Source organism: Miniopterus schreibersii (assembly GCF_964146895.1).
Source record: "Miniopterus schreibersii genome assembly, chromosome: 11".
NCBI lineage: Eukaryota > Metazoa > Chordata > Mammalia > Chiroptera > Miniopteridae > Miniopterus > Miniopterus schreibersii.
The window spans coordinates 39,673,012-39,686,478 of NC_138111.1; the positions used below are offsets into that span (position 1 = coordinate 39,673,012).

A 13,467-nucleotide genomic window follows, 5' to 3' on the forward strand; every position below is an offset into this window, starting at 1 on the left:
ACTCACTAAATGTTTGCACGATAAGCCGCTCACTAAATGCTGTGCATGGTGATTGCAGAACAAAGAGGAATCAGACATAGTTCCTAACCTTGAGGAACTTAAAGTCTGTTCATTACAAAAGTAGCAACACTAAGGATGGCACCAGCTAATGCTGATCAGGTGCTAGGTGCTGGATACTGAGCTAAGTGCTTTGCACACGTTCTCTCATTTAATGATCTTCACGACCTCCCCCCATGTTACATACTATTACTACCCCATTTTACAGATGAGGAAGCTGAAGTTCGTGGCACAAGCTGTCACATCATTTGAAAATGGTAGAATCGGGGTTTTCATCCATGTCTGCCTGATTATAGTGCATGTTTCTGACCAATAAAGTAATACCACTTCTATAAAGGCAGGATGAATAAAAAGTATGGGAGAAGCTGAAATAAATGTGCAAAGGACTGGCAGGGAGTTCCTTCGTCAAAGCTCAAAAATCAGGCAGTAAGAGACAGCATGACATTTCTAGGAACGGCAAAAACTTGGTCCAGTTTAGACTCATAGGGAGAGGTGGGAAGTGGCCAGAGATGGCACTGGGCCAACCACCCTCAGCGTTTGGACTTCATCCTGGAGCCACTGGGGCCTCCGCCACCGGGTTTTCCTTCCAAGGGACAGCCGTCGTGGGTGGTTAGTGCCACGATGACCAATAATAAAAGAGATGCCAGCTCTTTGAAAACATCTGAATCCAAGACCCAATCATCTTGCAGGCAGATCCAAAGGAAACACCTCGGCCATCTTTCTCTGGTCATAAAAGCAGGGTCTTGGCGTCCTGATATTATGAAAGCCTTCATAGCCTGAGAAGATGCATTTCTGACTTGAGGACATGTCAGAAATCACCTAACTTTTCCAGCCTAATTTTAGCTCAGTAAACTTACCTTAGTGACACCTGAGAATTACCTGGAAAGTTTTAAAAGAAATACTGATGCCCAGGCCACCCTCAGAGAAGCATTGGCATTTTTTGTAAAGCTCCCCGGGTGATCCCCTGTGCCGCCAAGGGTGGGACTATAGAAAAGTACAGGGCTTAGCAACATTGACTCTTGAGAAGAGAATTAACTCCCCTCACCAGGAACTCCTGTTAAGATTCTGGGTCAACTTTGCAAACATTCCTGGCAGATCTTCAAAAGCTGCCTGTGGCAACTGCTGAGACCTCTTCAAGTCCCACCCCCTTTTTATATATAGATAGCTGCAAAAGGACCCAGTTCTAAAGCCAAATAAGGGAGAGGGACAGCTGGAGCGGGAGGGTGACCTCACCCATCTCTGGTCACCTGAGGCCATCATCTCACTCCCTGAGCCATGGTGTCTGTGCAGCACCCAGGAGTTTTGTCAAGGATTCCAGTTTCCCCTGAAGTTACCCAGAAACTCCAAGCAGGCCTCATTAGCACATTACTCACGCTCACCCAGTCCCACACATCACCTTCCTCCTCACCCCCACCTCCAGATCTATTTTTTTTCCCATTTGCCCATTTTTGCAGTGCAGTTGGGTTTTGTTCCCCCGTGCCCTGAAAAGCACGTTTTTGGAATGGAAATGTTGCTGAAAGAAAGTGGGTGGCTCAGGGCTCCGAGGTCCTGGCCCACCAGCCCTCATTGCCCTCCCCATGAAATGCCATTTGTCAGGAGAACCGAGACACAAGCCCTCTGAGTACTTCCCCAGCCCTGCTCTGTTTTGTTTCTTCCTCACTGAGACAGCAAATCGTTAACTCAGAGCCCGGGGTTGTTTCTTACAGCAATTAACAGCTGCCCCGTCTTAATTCCCAATCAATAGCCCTCCACGCTGCTGCTCCCACAGCTGTCGGCTTCTGGCCTCTGCAGCACATTCTGAAAGTAACTTGGGGCAGTGAGACTGCTCCTCCCACTGCTCCCCAGGAAAGCCCTCGCCAGGCTTCCTAAGGACACCAAGGGCCCCTGGGTGAAAGTCAGGGGTCAAGGGACAGCATGAGCAAGCTGGGGACTCCACCCGCCTCTTTCAAGTTGAATGACAACTTGGAAGACAAGAGGAACCAAGTCCCCTCCGGAGTAGCAGCAGCCCCTTGGGACATTCATGAAGCTTTCATTTTTCCATTTTGGCTTTTTTTTTTTTTTTTTTGGAATTATTTATTTATTTTCTGTTTGGTTTGAGATGGCTGTATTTTTCCTCCATCTAAAAAAAAAACTCATTCAATGAGTCTTTTTTTTTTTAATTCAAATAGCCGTCATTTCTCATTTATTGCCTGTGTTGCTTCCTGCAGCACCCTGTGGACAGAATGAGACCCGTGAGGACGGTAAAATAATTCAGCTGCCTCCCTGCAAGACAGGAGCCTGGATCGTGCCAGCCATCATGGCCTGCTACCTCTTGGTGGCGAACATCCTGCTGGTCAACCTCCTCATCGCTGTCTTTAAGTAAGGGGGTCTTTCTTTAGAGCCCTTTGGGATGACATGGGGACACTGCAGGGGTGTGATGCTTCAGCAGGCAGTGGAGTTTCTCACTTGATTCTCTCTGGTCTCTATTTCAGCAATACATTTTTTGAGGTAAAATCAATATCCAACCAAGTGTGGAAGTTTCAGAGGTATCAGCTCATCATGACTTTCCATGAAAGGCCAGTGCTGCCCCCACCTCTGATCATCTTCAGCCACATGACCATGATATTCCAGCACCTGTGTTGCCGATGGAGGAAGCATGAGAGCGACCCAGATGAAAGGGACTACGGCCTGAGTAAGCTTCGAGGGACAGGCCCCAGCAGCCACAAATCGGATAGCCCCCCTGCTTCCTATAGGCGTTCATGCAGGACTGTGGTCTCTGGAGACTCGGAAGGGAGCACGGGGCATGCTTGCCAGAGAAACAGTGCTAGAAAGAAGACAGTAGAGGCTGCAATCAAGCATTCTTAGCCTCATAGCTTTCTTTTTTGTTTTTTTAATACTTACCCGAAGATGTGCTTATTGATTTTAGAGAGAGGGGAGGGGTAGTGGGGGGAGAGAGACAGACAGACATTGATAGGTTGTCTCCCATACACACCCCCATGCACCCGACAGGGAATCAAACCCACAACCTAAGTATGTGCCCTGACCAGGAATCGAGCCCGTGACCTTTCAGTGCACAGGACGATGCTCCAACCAACTGAGCCACACTGGCCAGGGCAGCCTCACACCTTCCTTAGTGAGATAGAGCCCATCTCCAGCAGGGCTGTTTTAGCACCTTCATAGGTTCTAAGTTTCTTACTTTCCAGAGGTCCCACCACAAATATCAACCATATTTATGAGCTCCCAAGCTGCATTATATATAATTTAAGCATCATTATTTGAGTTGAGTTGAGCTGCAGGTGACAGAGTTTGATTTTCCATAATCATTTCTTGACCTATCCTTTTTTAGCTCTTGAATGTTTTCTAAACCTTAGGGGTTGTACTTACATGATTTCATGAGGACACCAGCCCTGTTTTCCATTATTCAAAGGGCAACACAGAAGACCCTCCACCATCCACCTTCTAGTCCAGTGTTTCTAAAAGGAGGTTCTATTAGCACTGAGGCAAAACAATACTTCATTGTATAAGATTGTCCAACACATTGTAGGGGAGTTAGCACATCCAGCCCCCACACATTAAAAACCATTAGTTCCTGCGGATTGCTAAATGTCCTTTGGTACCTCCCACAGCTAAGAACCATTGGGCATCCAGTCCCATACAAGCAAGCTACAATGGTTTCTCAAGTAGACCTCCTACACTAACTCTACTCAACGAACCTCTAGAATAAAAGCCCAGAAATTACCTCCAGGTGATCACTAGTGGATCTAAAGTTTGAAATCAAAGCCATTTAATCACCTGCTTCTCTAAGACTAAAACAACAACTTCCCTAACACAGCAATGCTGACTTCTTTCTAGACATTAAAATTGGAGAGTTAGGAGGGACTGGGAATTCCAAATTTCAGTATTTCCATCTGAAACATAAATTTAGACAAATAGAAAACTGGTGGTGGTATGGGGAGGAAGGTGTTCAAATATGTACTGGGCCATTTTCTATGCCCATCAGTAATGAATTACTTTACCTGCTATTACAGAAAACCAGACTAACAATAGCACAAATAAGTAAGGTTTTATTTTTCTCACAAAGCAAAAAATAACCCAGAGCACAACAGTGGCTCACTGAAGTCAAAGACCCAGAGTCCTATTTTTAGGCTCAGCTATTCGTGAATGCACTGTTGTCTCAAGGTAGCAAAATAGCTGCTGCACTTTCAGTCACCGCATTTATGTTCAAAGCAGAAAAGAAAGGGAAAGGGAAAAAAATGTAGAAAGACACAACCACATCACTATAGTTCATCAGGAAAGCAAAATCTCTTTCCAATACACCGCCTCTCCCTGCAGCAGACTTTTGATTTTTGAGCCAAACTGGGTCTCATCATTGCTGCTACCTTCAAGGGAGGCTGGAAATGTGTGTATTTGGCTTTCCAGCCTCAGTACTAGGAAGGGGGAAGGGGAGATGAGGTTGCAGAAGGGCTTTTAGTAAGGCCAGTGAACAATGTCTGTCTGCCATACTCCTCAGCCTAGAAACTGAGCTTCTGAGAAGCCTCTCCCGGTGTTGCTTCCCTTTCCTGGATTTAGCTACATGTTTGGCCTTACAGCTTGAGTGATTGTAACCAGTCCCTGCAGTATACCAGATATGCCAGATGAACCTCACAGACTCGTCGTGAGTCTAATGCACAGAAAGGGGACAGTGACGCCAGTTGCCTGGCTGGATCTGGATTTAGTCTGAGACTTCACAGAGAACCTAGGCTCCTTCTCCTAACCTTGGCTCAGATTCGGAACGTCATTAGGCCCACAGGTCAGATGCCATCACTTCTACTTCTCTGCCTCATACCTCATGCCTTTTCCACAGAACTGTTCATAACTGATGACGAGCTCAAGAAAGTGCACGATTTTGAAGAGCAGTGCATAGAGGAATACTTCCGAGAGAAGGATGATCGGTTCAACTCGTCCAACGATGAGAGGATCCGGGTGACTTCAGAAAGGTGCGTGCCCTGGTCACATGTCTCCTGGGATGTTTTAAGCCACGGCGTGTTTTATTAATCGCTTTTGTTAGGACAGCCACACACACACAAAATCAGAGACCCCTTGTGTTTATTTTTACTGTCCAAGAAATCGTGAGGCTTATGAGAGAACAGAACATTGCCTGAAGGGTTCCCAGGTCGAAATCCCAGACTTACAGATCCTAGACTTCCCCAGCAGGCAGGAGCGGCCGCCTTCTGGACGCTGGAGATTGTTGTGTTCGGAACAAGGCGGCAGTTGCTGGCTCAGACCAGAAACTGGAAAGTTCTGACTCAGACACACACCGAGAGAAACCCAGCCCAACTCAAGGCTCGTTAGCAGGTTTGCATCTGATGTAAATCACTGAGCGTTTTCTCCAAAGGTACAGATAGCCCAGGTGCCTGGCTTGTATGCGTGCCCAGTGCCTTCTAAATAAACAACAGCATGAGACTTGTGTATTGGTTGGAATAATGGTTGCGGTTTTGTTCCAGAATTATTTTATGTTTTCTTCTTATTCAAGGGAAAAGCAGATTTTGCTACCCAGTGGTCATGTATTTTTAGATCTCATTGACCAAATGGTTTTGTGGACTAGCGGGGCTCTAAGAAAAATCTCAAAATAAAGAGAAAAGAATCTTTTTAATTTAATAAGTCTAGCTTTATGCAAAGGAACTTGCATTTTCTTTCCTTCCTCATTTTGCTGTAGACTAATAAAAACCTCATTCCAGGCTGCCACGTTCAAAAACCCAGCATTTGGGAACCAATGTTCTAAAAAACACCCAAAGTGTTATAAAGCATTTGGTGTAACTTTACATTTTGGGGTTTTGGGGGGTTTTTTTTGTTGTTGTTTTGTTTGTTTGTTTGTTTGTGGGTTTTTTATTGATTTCAGAGAGAGGAAAGGAGAGGGAGAGAGAGAGAGAGAAACATCAATGATGAGAGAGTCATCATTGATCGGCAGCCTCCTGCATGCCCCCACTGGGGATCAAGTCTGCAACCCGGGCATGTGCCCTGACCGGGAATCGAACAGTGATCTCCTGGATCCCAGGTCAAGCTCAACCACTGAGCCACACCAGCCAGGCAGTAACTTTACATTTTAAACATTTGCAATATAAAGAGGTCAGGAGCAAATTATAAATAGTGAGAAAAGGTATAATATATTGATGATTTTAATTTATATAATTCAGGCTTCTAAGATTTGAGTCAGTCACCTCTAGTTTTCATGAAATGACATTTTGTCTGCTTACTCACTTCATACATTTTCTAGTGGCTCTGTAGAAATTATACAAGAGCATTTCTCTGTCCCTGGCCCTTTATTTCTTCAAAGAATACAGTCTACATAAGTAGGTGTATATGCATATGCCGTTGAGTGATTGTATCCACAGGTACTCAGCCAACATTAATAAAGTTTAAAGCCATGAATAGATTTTATACACATCTGTCATTGCAAAATAGAACATTTCATGATGATACGATGTAAAGCAATTTTCTGGCAAACTAAGAAAAGAGATGCAAATCTAAAGATCTTTCTCCTTCCGAGGCCTTGATAAAGCTATTTATTAATGGACACATAGCCATATGGTTCCCAGAAAATTGCGCCATGCAGACACATTGCCCATTGCTCAGACATATTTCCAAAGCCTATGTCCAGAGGCCTTTGAAATGCTTTTTGAATTCAGAAAGCCACAGATTGGGAAGAGAGAAAGGCGGGGAGGGCAGTGTGAAGACACAAAGAAGCCTTTGCCTCTCTGGGGAACTAGCATGAGAGGTGCAGACACCGGGGTATGGGATATACCGTGACCATGTCACCAATCCCTTTTGGATGGAAACTGAAAGAAACTATAGTATCTCCACTTGATCTTCTCACTCCACACCTGCAAACACTTCAGGAGACTCCTCCCCCATATGCTGTTCCTCTCTGGGTGGATACAGAGTCCCACCCTCCAGGAGGGTGACCAAAGTGAGCAATTCCCAGAAATCCAGGGCAGAGTGCAGGCCCACCCTCCCTGTGTCCCCTGCATTAGCTGACCTTCTGGAGTAACGAGGGCCAAAAGGACCAGGACGACCTCACAACCAAGCCCAGGTGCCAGAGAAGTGAACCTAAGCCAAGGCCTTCTTCTGCTTCTGGTGCCTCTGTCTGTGTTTGGGGTCTTGTTTTTGTTGATGGTGGCTGTGGTTTTGGGTTTTTTTACATTTGTAAATGCACCAAAGAATAACATCTTTAAGCACTAGGATTGCACAGGGCACATCAGAAATACCATGAGGTGCACGAGGGAACAGAGATGAACTAAGGGAAGATAGATCCATTTACCCATCTCCCACGTCTTCTAGGACTTCATGTCTTTTCTGAGTGGAGTGGCAGGTGAGATCACCTGTCCTATTTATATTAGATAGATGACGAGAGAGATAGGTAGATAGATAGATGGTAGATGATAGATAGATAGATAGATAGATAGATAGATAGATAGATAGATAGATAGATAGATAGATAGATAGATGATAGATAGATAGATGATAGATAGATAGATAGATAGATAGATAGATAGATAGATAGATAGATAGATAGATGATAGATAGATGATAGATAGATAGATAGATAGATAGATAGATAGATAGATAGATAGATAGATAGATGATAGATAGATATGATAGATAGATATGTATATACACACATTTAGATAAGTACATGTCTAACCTACATAATTTAACTGTACACATTCTATATAGTATATAGAACGTTATATCATTCTCCTGTCATGTTAGATAACCCCAATACAGAAATCTGAAGTCAGAAAAGTTAAGAGCTGGCTCTTTGCTCTACTAAAAGATTTGGGGAAAGGGTTTCTTCACATAATGAGCCCCATGTTCCTCCCCCTGCCAGTCCCTTTAAAATATAATTTACTTATACAGATTGTATTTGCATGAATCTTTCAAGAAATACAAAGATACTTCCATAATTATCCATTTAAATGCATCATTATTATATCATATTTTTGCACCCAAATGTTATGTGAAGAGCTCAATACAATATCTTGAGCTCCAGCTCATTAGCACTTTGGAGGAACTTGATTCTGAAAAATGCTTGTTGTTCCCATTTTTATGTAGTAATGACCCTGATGCATCTAAAGCAATACAATTTTAGAATATCATGATCTAATTGAGTTACCAATACCCTCTACGTTATTTCAGTCAATACCTAGCTAATGAAATTTATATTAAAATAATCAATATTTTAACCTATTAAGCTACATTGGCAACTGCCTTCTTTCATGAGACTTTTGAGACTTTCAGCTACAGATAGCCAATCCTTGCAGTCTGTTCCATCAAACTCCAAGCTCCTTTTCCAAGCTCAGTTCTTCGGTATGTACATACTGGGCTTTCACAGTACGCCAGGCAATGTGGCAGGCCCTGAGGACCCACAAGGCAAGGCCCTGTCCTCAAGAAACACGGTGTCATTGAGCTCCAATGTACACTCAAGGCAGGAATAGCTAAAAACATCTAACCCAGTGGTTCTCAGATTTTGAAGGCCTCAGAATCATCTAGAGGGCTTGTTACATCATGGGCCGCTGAGTATCCTCCCCATATACCACCATCAGGTTCTAATTCACTAATTCAGTACGTCTGGGATGGAAGCTAAGAAACTGCTCCTAAGAATTTTCTAACAAGTTCCCAGGTGATGCTGATGCTGCTGGTCTATGGACCACATTTTGAGAACCACTGATGGAACCAAACAGAAAAGCTAAAAGTTCAGAGTTAGGAGAGGACAGTGTAGAAACTAAATTCTTCTCTCTCTGAAAAAAATACTTGACGTATGTGAAGATCACTGTCATCTCCCCACTTCGCTTTGCCTTTTCCAACCTAAATATCACAAGACCCTTTAACTGCTTGTCATGCATGCAGCAGGTCTCCTACTACTCTGCTCACTTTCCCACTATGCACTTTAAATGGTCAACATGACCCCTTAATGTGGTACCTAAATGAAACTTAATTCTGTACTGTAGTTAGAGCCTAGCTTTAATTCCTTTATTCATTCCTTTACTATTTCTTTCCTTTACTACTATGTCCTGAGCCAATACTCAGAAAGTACAATAGGACAAGTCATTCTTTCCATGTTATAAGAGAAAGAACATGGTATAATGGAAAGATTTTAATATTAATTTCCAGTAAACTAGCTGTGTGACCTTGAGCAGGTTACTTACTCCTCTGAACCTATGTCCCCATCTGTACAACAGAGTATTAGCACCTAACTGTAGAGTATTAAACGCTGAGATAACATATAAGATAGTATGCTTTCAATTGATGGTGGTTATTATTATGTGATCTACATATTTTATTCTGCATTACGATCATTGCAGCCAAGTCATGTCTTCGGTTCAGAGTGAGCCTGTAATTAATTAAAATGAGAGCTTTTTCACACGAGCTGATTCAAATATCCTCAAACCTGTTCTTGTGAGATGATTGTTTTTAACCTAAAGTTGGGACTTAACATTCATTGCTATGAATTTTTTATAATTTTGTCCCCTTTTGACTCATTATTCCAGCACCTCAGGGACTCTGGATCCTGATCTAATCATCCAGTATATTAATTTTTCACCCTGTTCATTGCATATCATTGTTTGCTTGATAAGCATACCTGTTGTGCCTTCAACGCAATTCACCAAAATGCTCACCAGCACAGAGTAGGTGGACCAAGACAGAACCAAGACATGGCGCCACTCCAAAGAATACTTTTTATGGTGGCATCAGCCAGCCAGGTATCCACAATCCTCCAGTCAGCCAGTGTGTCAGCCTCCCAGCTGAAATCACAACGGAATTTACCACAAATGTTGTGTATCTATGGCACTCTATTAGTCCACATTATCAAAAAAGAGACAAGATTACTGTTGAGCCCAAGTAGTCTCCTATTAAAAAACCCTATCTTTTTAAAGTACTCACAAGATACCATCTGCTTAATTACCTACGACTAAGCCATTCTTTAATGCTGCCTAGAATTTATGTGGAACTCCTATAATTCCTAGAATCCAGGAAAGTTGACTCTCAGGAAAACATTTTCCTATCTGCAGCCTCCTGGCATTTCTTTTTATTTCCCTTTGGTTATTAAGAGTTCCCTACATTTCCTGGTGGTCGTGGCTGGAAGTTCTTTACTGGTTCCTTCAACTCATTTAAAGCAGAATTGGCAAACTGGTGACTTGTGGGCAGCATCTGCCCACGAGGGCTATTGCGTTGGACTTGCAGTGACTATTAAAATCCACTCTGAATGCCTTTGGACTGGGCATGCGCTCTGCTGCCACAGAATCCCTGCCTCGATTCTTTCATGCCTTACCTGCTTCACCCACTTACTCAGTCTGCCCCGCCCGCAGGCGTTTAATTCTCAGACCCCTAACTTAAAGCTTCGAGATCATCCTCACCATCACCCCACCTGTCAGGCTCCACTTGTCAGGAGAAGTTACAATTTGACTTTTCTCCTAGGCAGTGACAATTTAAGCAAACTAGGATATACATTATTCCTAGGGCCATCTTTTAATCTAAAATGATCTTTCCAGAGCCAATGGGCTTTGTATCCTTTAATCACTTCACCTAGATCCACAAAAGTGATAAACACAAGACTATTAATAGTATTGTCTACTTAGAATTTTTCAAAACAAAGAGAGACAGGAATAACTTAGGATGTATGGAATTCATAAATAATCAAAAAACAGTATAAGCCAGAAAAAGAGGAGCTTCACCCATCTCCTTGCTGGTCTTTGGTATCTCCATTGATTGAGCTGAATTTAAACTTTTCTCTCTTTTTCTTCCCAGTGTTAATGAGAAGGATAACTGGCTCAAGGGGAAGAATAGATGATCCTAAAGGACTTAAATAATTCCTAAATTAGGTACCAGTCTCTGGATAAGCAAGAATTCCTCTGGGCTGTTCTGCATCATTGGCTTTGATGTAAACCCGTTGCTCCCCACCAGAGCCCCCATGACTGGGCTCCTGTGCTCCAGGATAGTTTTTCCCTTTTGTCCTACAGACACACTACTGCCAGCACCCCAGGCATGGCCTGCCAACCCTTTTGTTTCTTTAACCATATTTCCTTTAACCACATTTTGAGTTTATCAGAAAAGAAAATGAGTTTCTGAAAAACAATAGCCCTTAAGTTAAGAGACTGCATATTGACGCTGAAGTTTTCTGTGCCACCAGAATCTCCTTCTGAATGTCAGTCTCCTCATGCCACTGGCTAGAGGGGCTAGTGCTCTTCTGGGCAGGGTTTCTCACTAACCTATTGAGACCCTCTGATGGGCTCCTGGCTGTCGCTTTTTGGGCTCCCAGGGGCAGGAGCCACCTCATACCTTTCCAAAACCCCGTGTGTCCCTATTGTGCTTGTCTCCTGAGTCGTTCTGAAATGAGCCACGCAGGGCCCGGGGACGCGAGAGAGAAAAGAAGAACCAGGAGTTGCTCCCTTACACGCAGCGTCTTCCATTCCACGGTCCTTGTTTTGTTACTTAGTCACTCCTAGTATCTGTCCGTCCTGGCTCCCTATCGATCCCTCGGTTCTTATCATTCTTATCTCCGTGTTATCTCCTGCGTGGTTTGACCAGAGTCAGCTCCTAATGGTTAACAGTCCTGACCAGAAACTCCTCGTTCTTCCTCAGGCCTATTTATATCTGTGACGCATGCCCATTTATACTTAACTTCTCAAGAATTTTAAAATCAAAGGGATACACTTCAGTTATGGAACAAATATCTATAAATTTGACTCTGGGAACATTTATTCTTTCATAACTCCTACATTAAACCCCTATCAGTTGCATCCATGACTTAAATGATTAAACAGTCAGATGGTTAAACACACCCAGAATACTGGAAGAAAATGGATGAAACAGTCCATGTGTTTTTTTCAAGTCTTATATTCCAAAGCCCCTCAGAGCCTCAGAGCCATACTTCTTCACTCTTGGGGCTCCCACTGGGGACCCCCTGTTTTCCCAGAGGAGCCCCTTCTGCCTTGCACCTCCTGTCTTCCTCCCATCTCCTGGGCTCCTTCCTCTGTGTCCCACTCACTGCCCACAACCAGGTCCTGACTCTTCTGGGGCCTCCTGTTGTGCCTTAGCTCTGTCTCTCACCTGCTAGCTTCTCAGTGTAGGATCCTGGGGCTGAAGGTAGGGAGGTGAGACATGGGGAGCAGGGTCCCCACAGTACAGAGAGATATTTCACAGTGCACAGACCAATGATCATGGGCGATAATGCTAAAAGAGCATCTTTATCTCTTTCCCTACCAACCCCGCACACACTGGGCTCCAGGACAGGAAAGGAGAAAGTGGGGGAAACTCTCTTGCCTTTTGTTACTCTGCCAACACTAAAAAGCTAGGGGCACCCAGTACCTAGAGTATCTGAAATGAAAAGTCTCATTCTACAGAAATGCATGCTCTGCCCTTCTCCTGACTTTAATGAAGAAGTATTTTACCCACTTACCCAAAGCTTATTGCATTGCAAAATATGAAACTGCAGTACTTGCAAAATCAAACTCCATCAGCTAGATGATGAAAAAGAAAATTATAAGTCTCTAAGACATGCAAACTTATTATTTTAAGTAATTTGTTTCTCAGGCTATGTTTATACCACAAAACAAAGTGCAATAGGGAAAAGTTGTATTTTTCTTCTGAAATAGCTGTGTTAGCTGGGTGAATAGCATGGGGTTTGCCAGACGCAGACGCGGGATTTCTCAATTTCTAAGTCTTTTGAGAATATCCTGGCCATGGTGGCTGAGCGTGCCTGGCCCCCGGCGGTGCAGAGCAGGAAAGAGCCAAGGAAAAATGTCTCTAAAGCCTCAGGCTGGGCCAAGCGAAGCTGAAGCATAAAAGAGCAGAGTCAATGGAGTGAGTTGGTGGTGGGGTGGGGAGGCTTCAGAGAGAGACAGAAGTGTGCCCAAGGCAAAGGAGTCTTACACCCCCACGCTGACCAGCGGGAGAGCAGGGGTTTTTTTTGGGGGGGGGGGTTAAGTGCCCACTTCTCTCAGAGAGAAAAATCACTGCCCCTTATACCTCCCTTTGGCAATGAAATATATATTCCTCCCTAACAGAGGTGTCGCCCTTATTAACACACCACCACCACTAGCACAGCAGCTAGGGGCCCAGCTCTGACTCCCATGGCTCTTCGCACGGCGCACTCTGTAAGTGCAGGCAGGCAAGCGGTTTGCTGTGCATATTGGGAGTATTGGGAAAGTATCCTTACCCCCTCTAGAAAAGCAGAGAATTGATCTCACTCAGATTCTCCAAAAGATTTGCCTTCGGGTGTTTAAAAGTGAACATTTGAGCTCAAACCATGACTTGACTTTGGCTTGTCTTTTCCAAGTTAATTTAAGCTAGTGAAAAATGTGGCACAACTTTATTTTAAATATGTGACTTCTGTCTTTGTAAATAAATGGCCAGGTAGTTTATTAGACAGTTGAAATCAAGTTCATAACACTG

The 13,467-nt window shown here is 43.8% G+C and overlaps 1 protein-coding gene across 7 annotated transcripts in view; it reads left to right on the top strand.

The window, feature by feature from the left end:
* TRPM3 (transient receptor potential cation channel subfamily M member 3) overlaps positions 1-13,467 on the top strand; it is a 738,103-nt gene that overhangs the window by 718,900 nt on the left and 5,736 nt on the right. For all 7 annotated transcript variants that reach the window (XM_081150433.1, XM_081150432.1, XM_081150430.1 and 4 more), the window contains 3 exons: positions 2,265-2,415; positions 2,529-2,728; positions 4,880-5,012. In XM_081150433.1, coding sequence (XP_081006559.1) covers positions 2,265-2,415; positions 2,529-2,728; positions 4,880-5,012 — 484 coding nt within the window. The remainder of the gene's footprint in view (positions 1-2,264; positions 2,416-2,528; positions 2,729-4,879; positions 5,013-13,467) is intronic.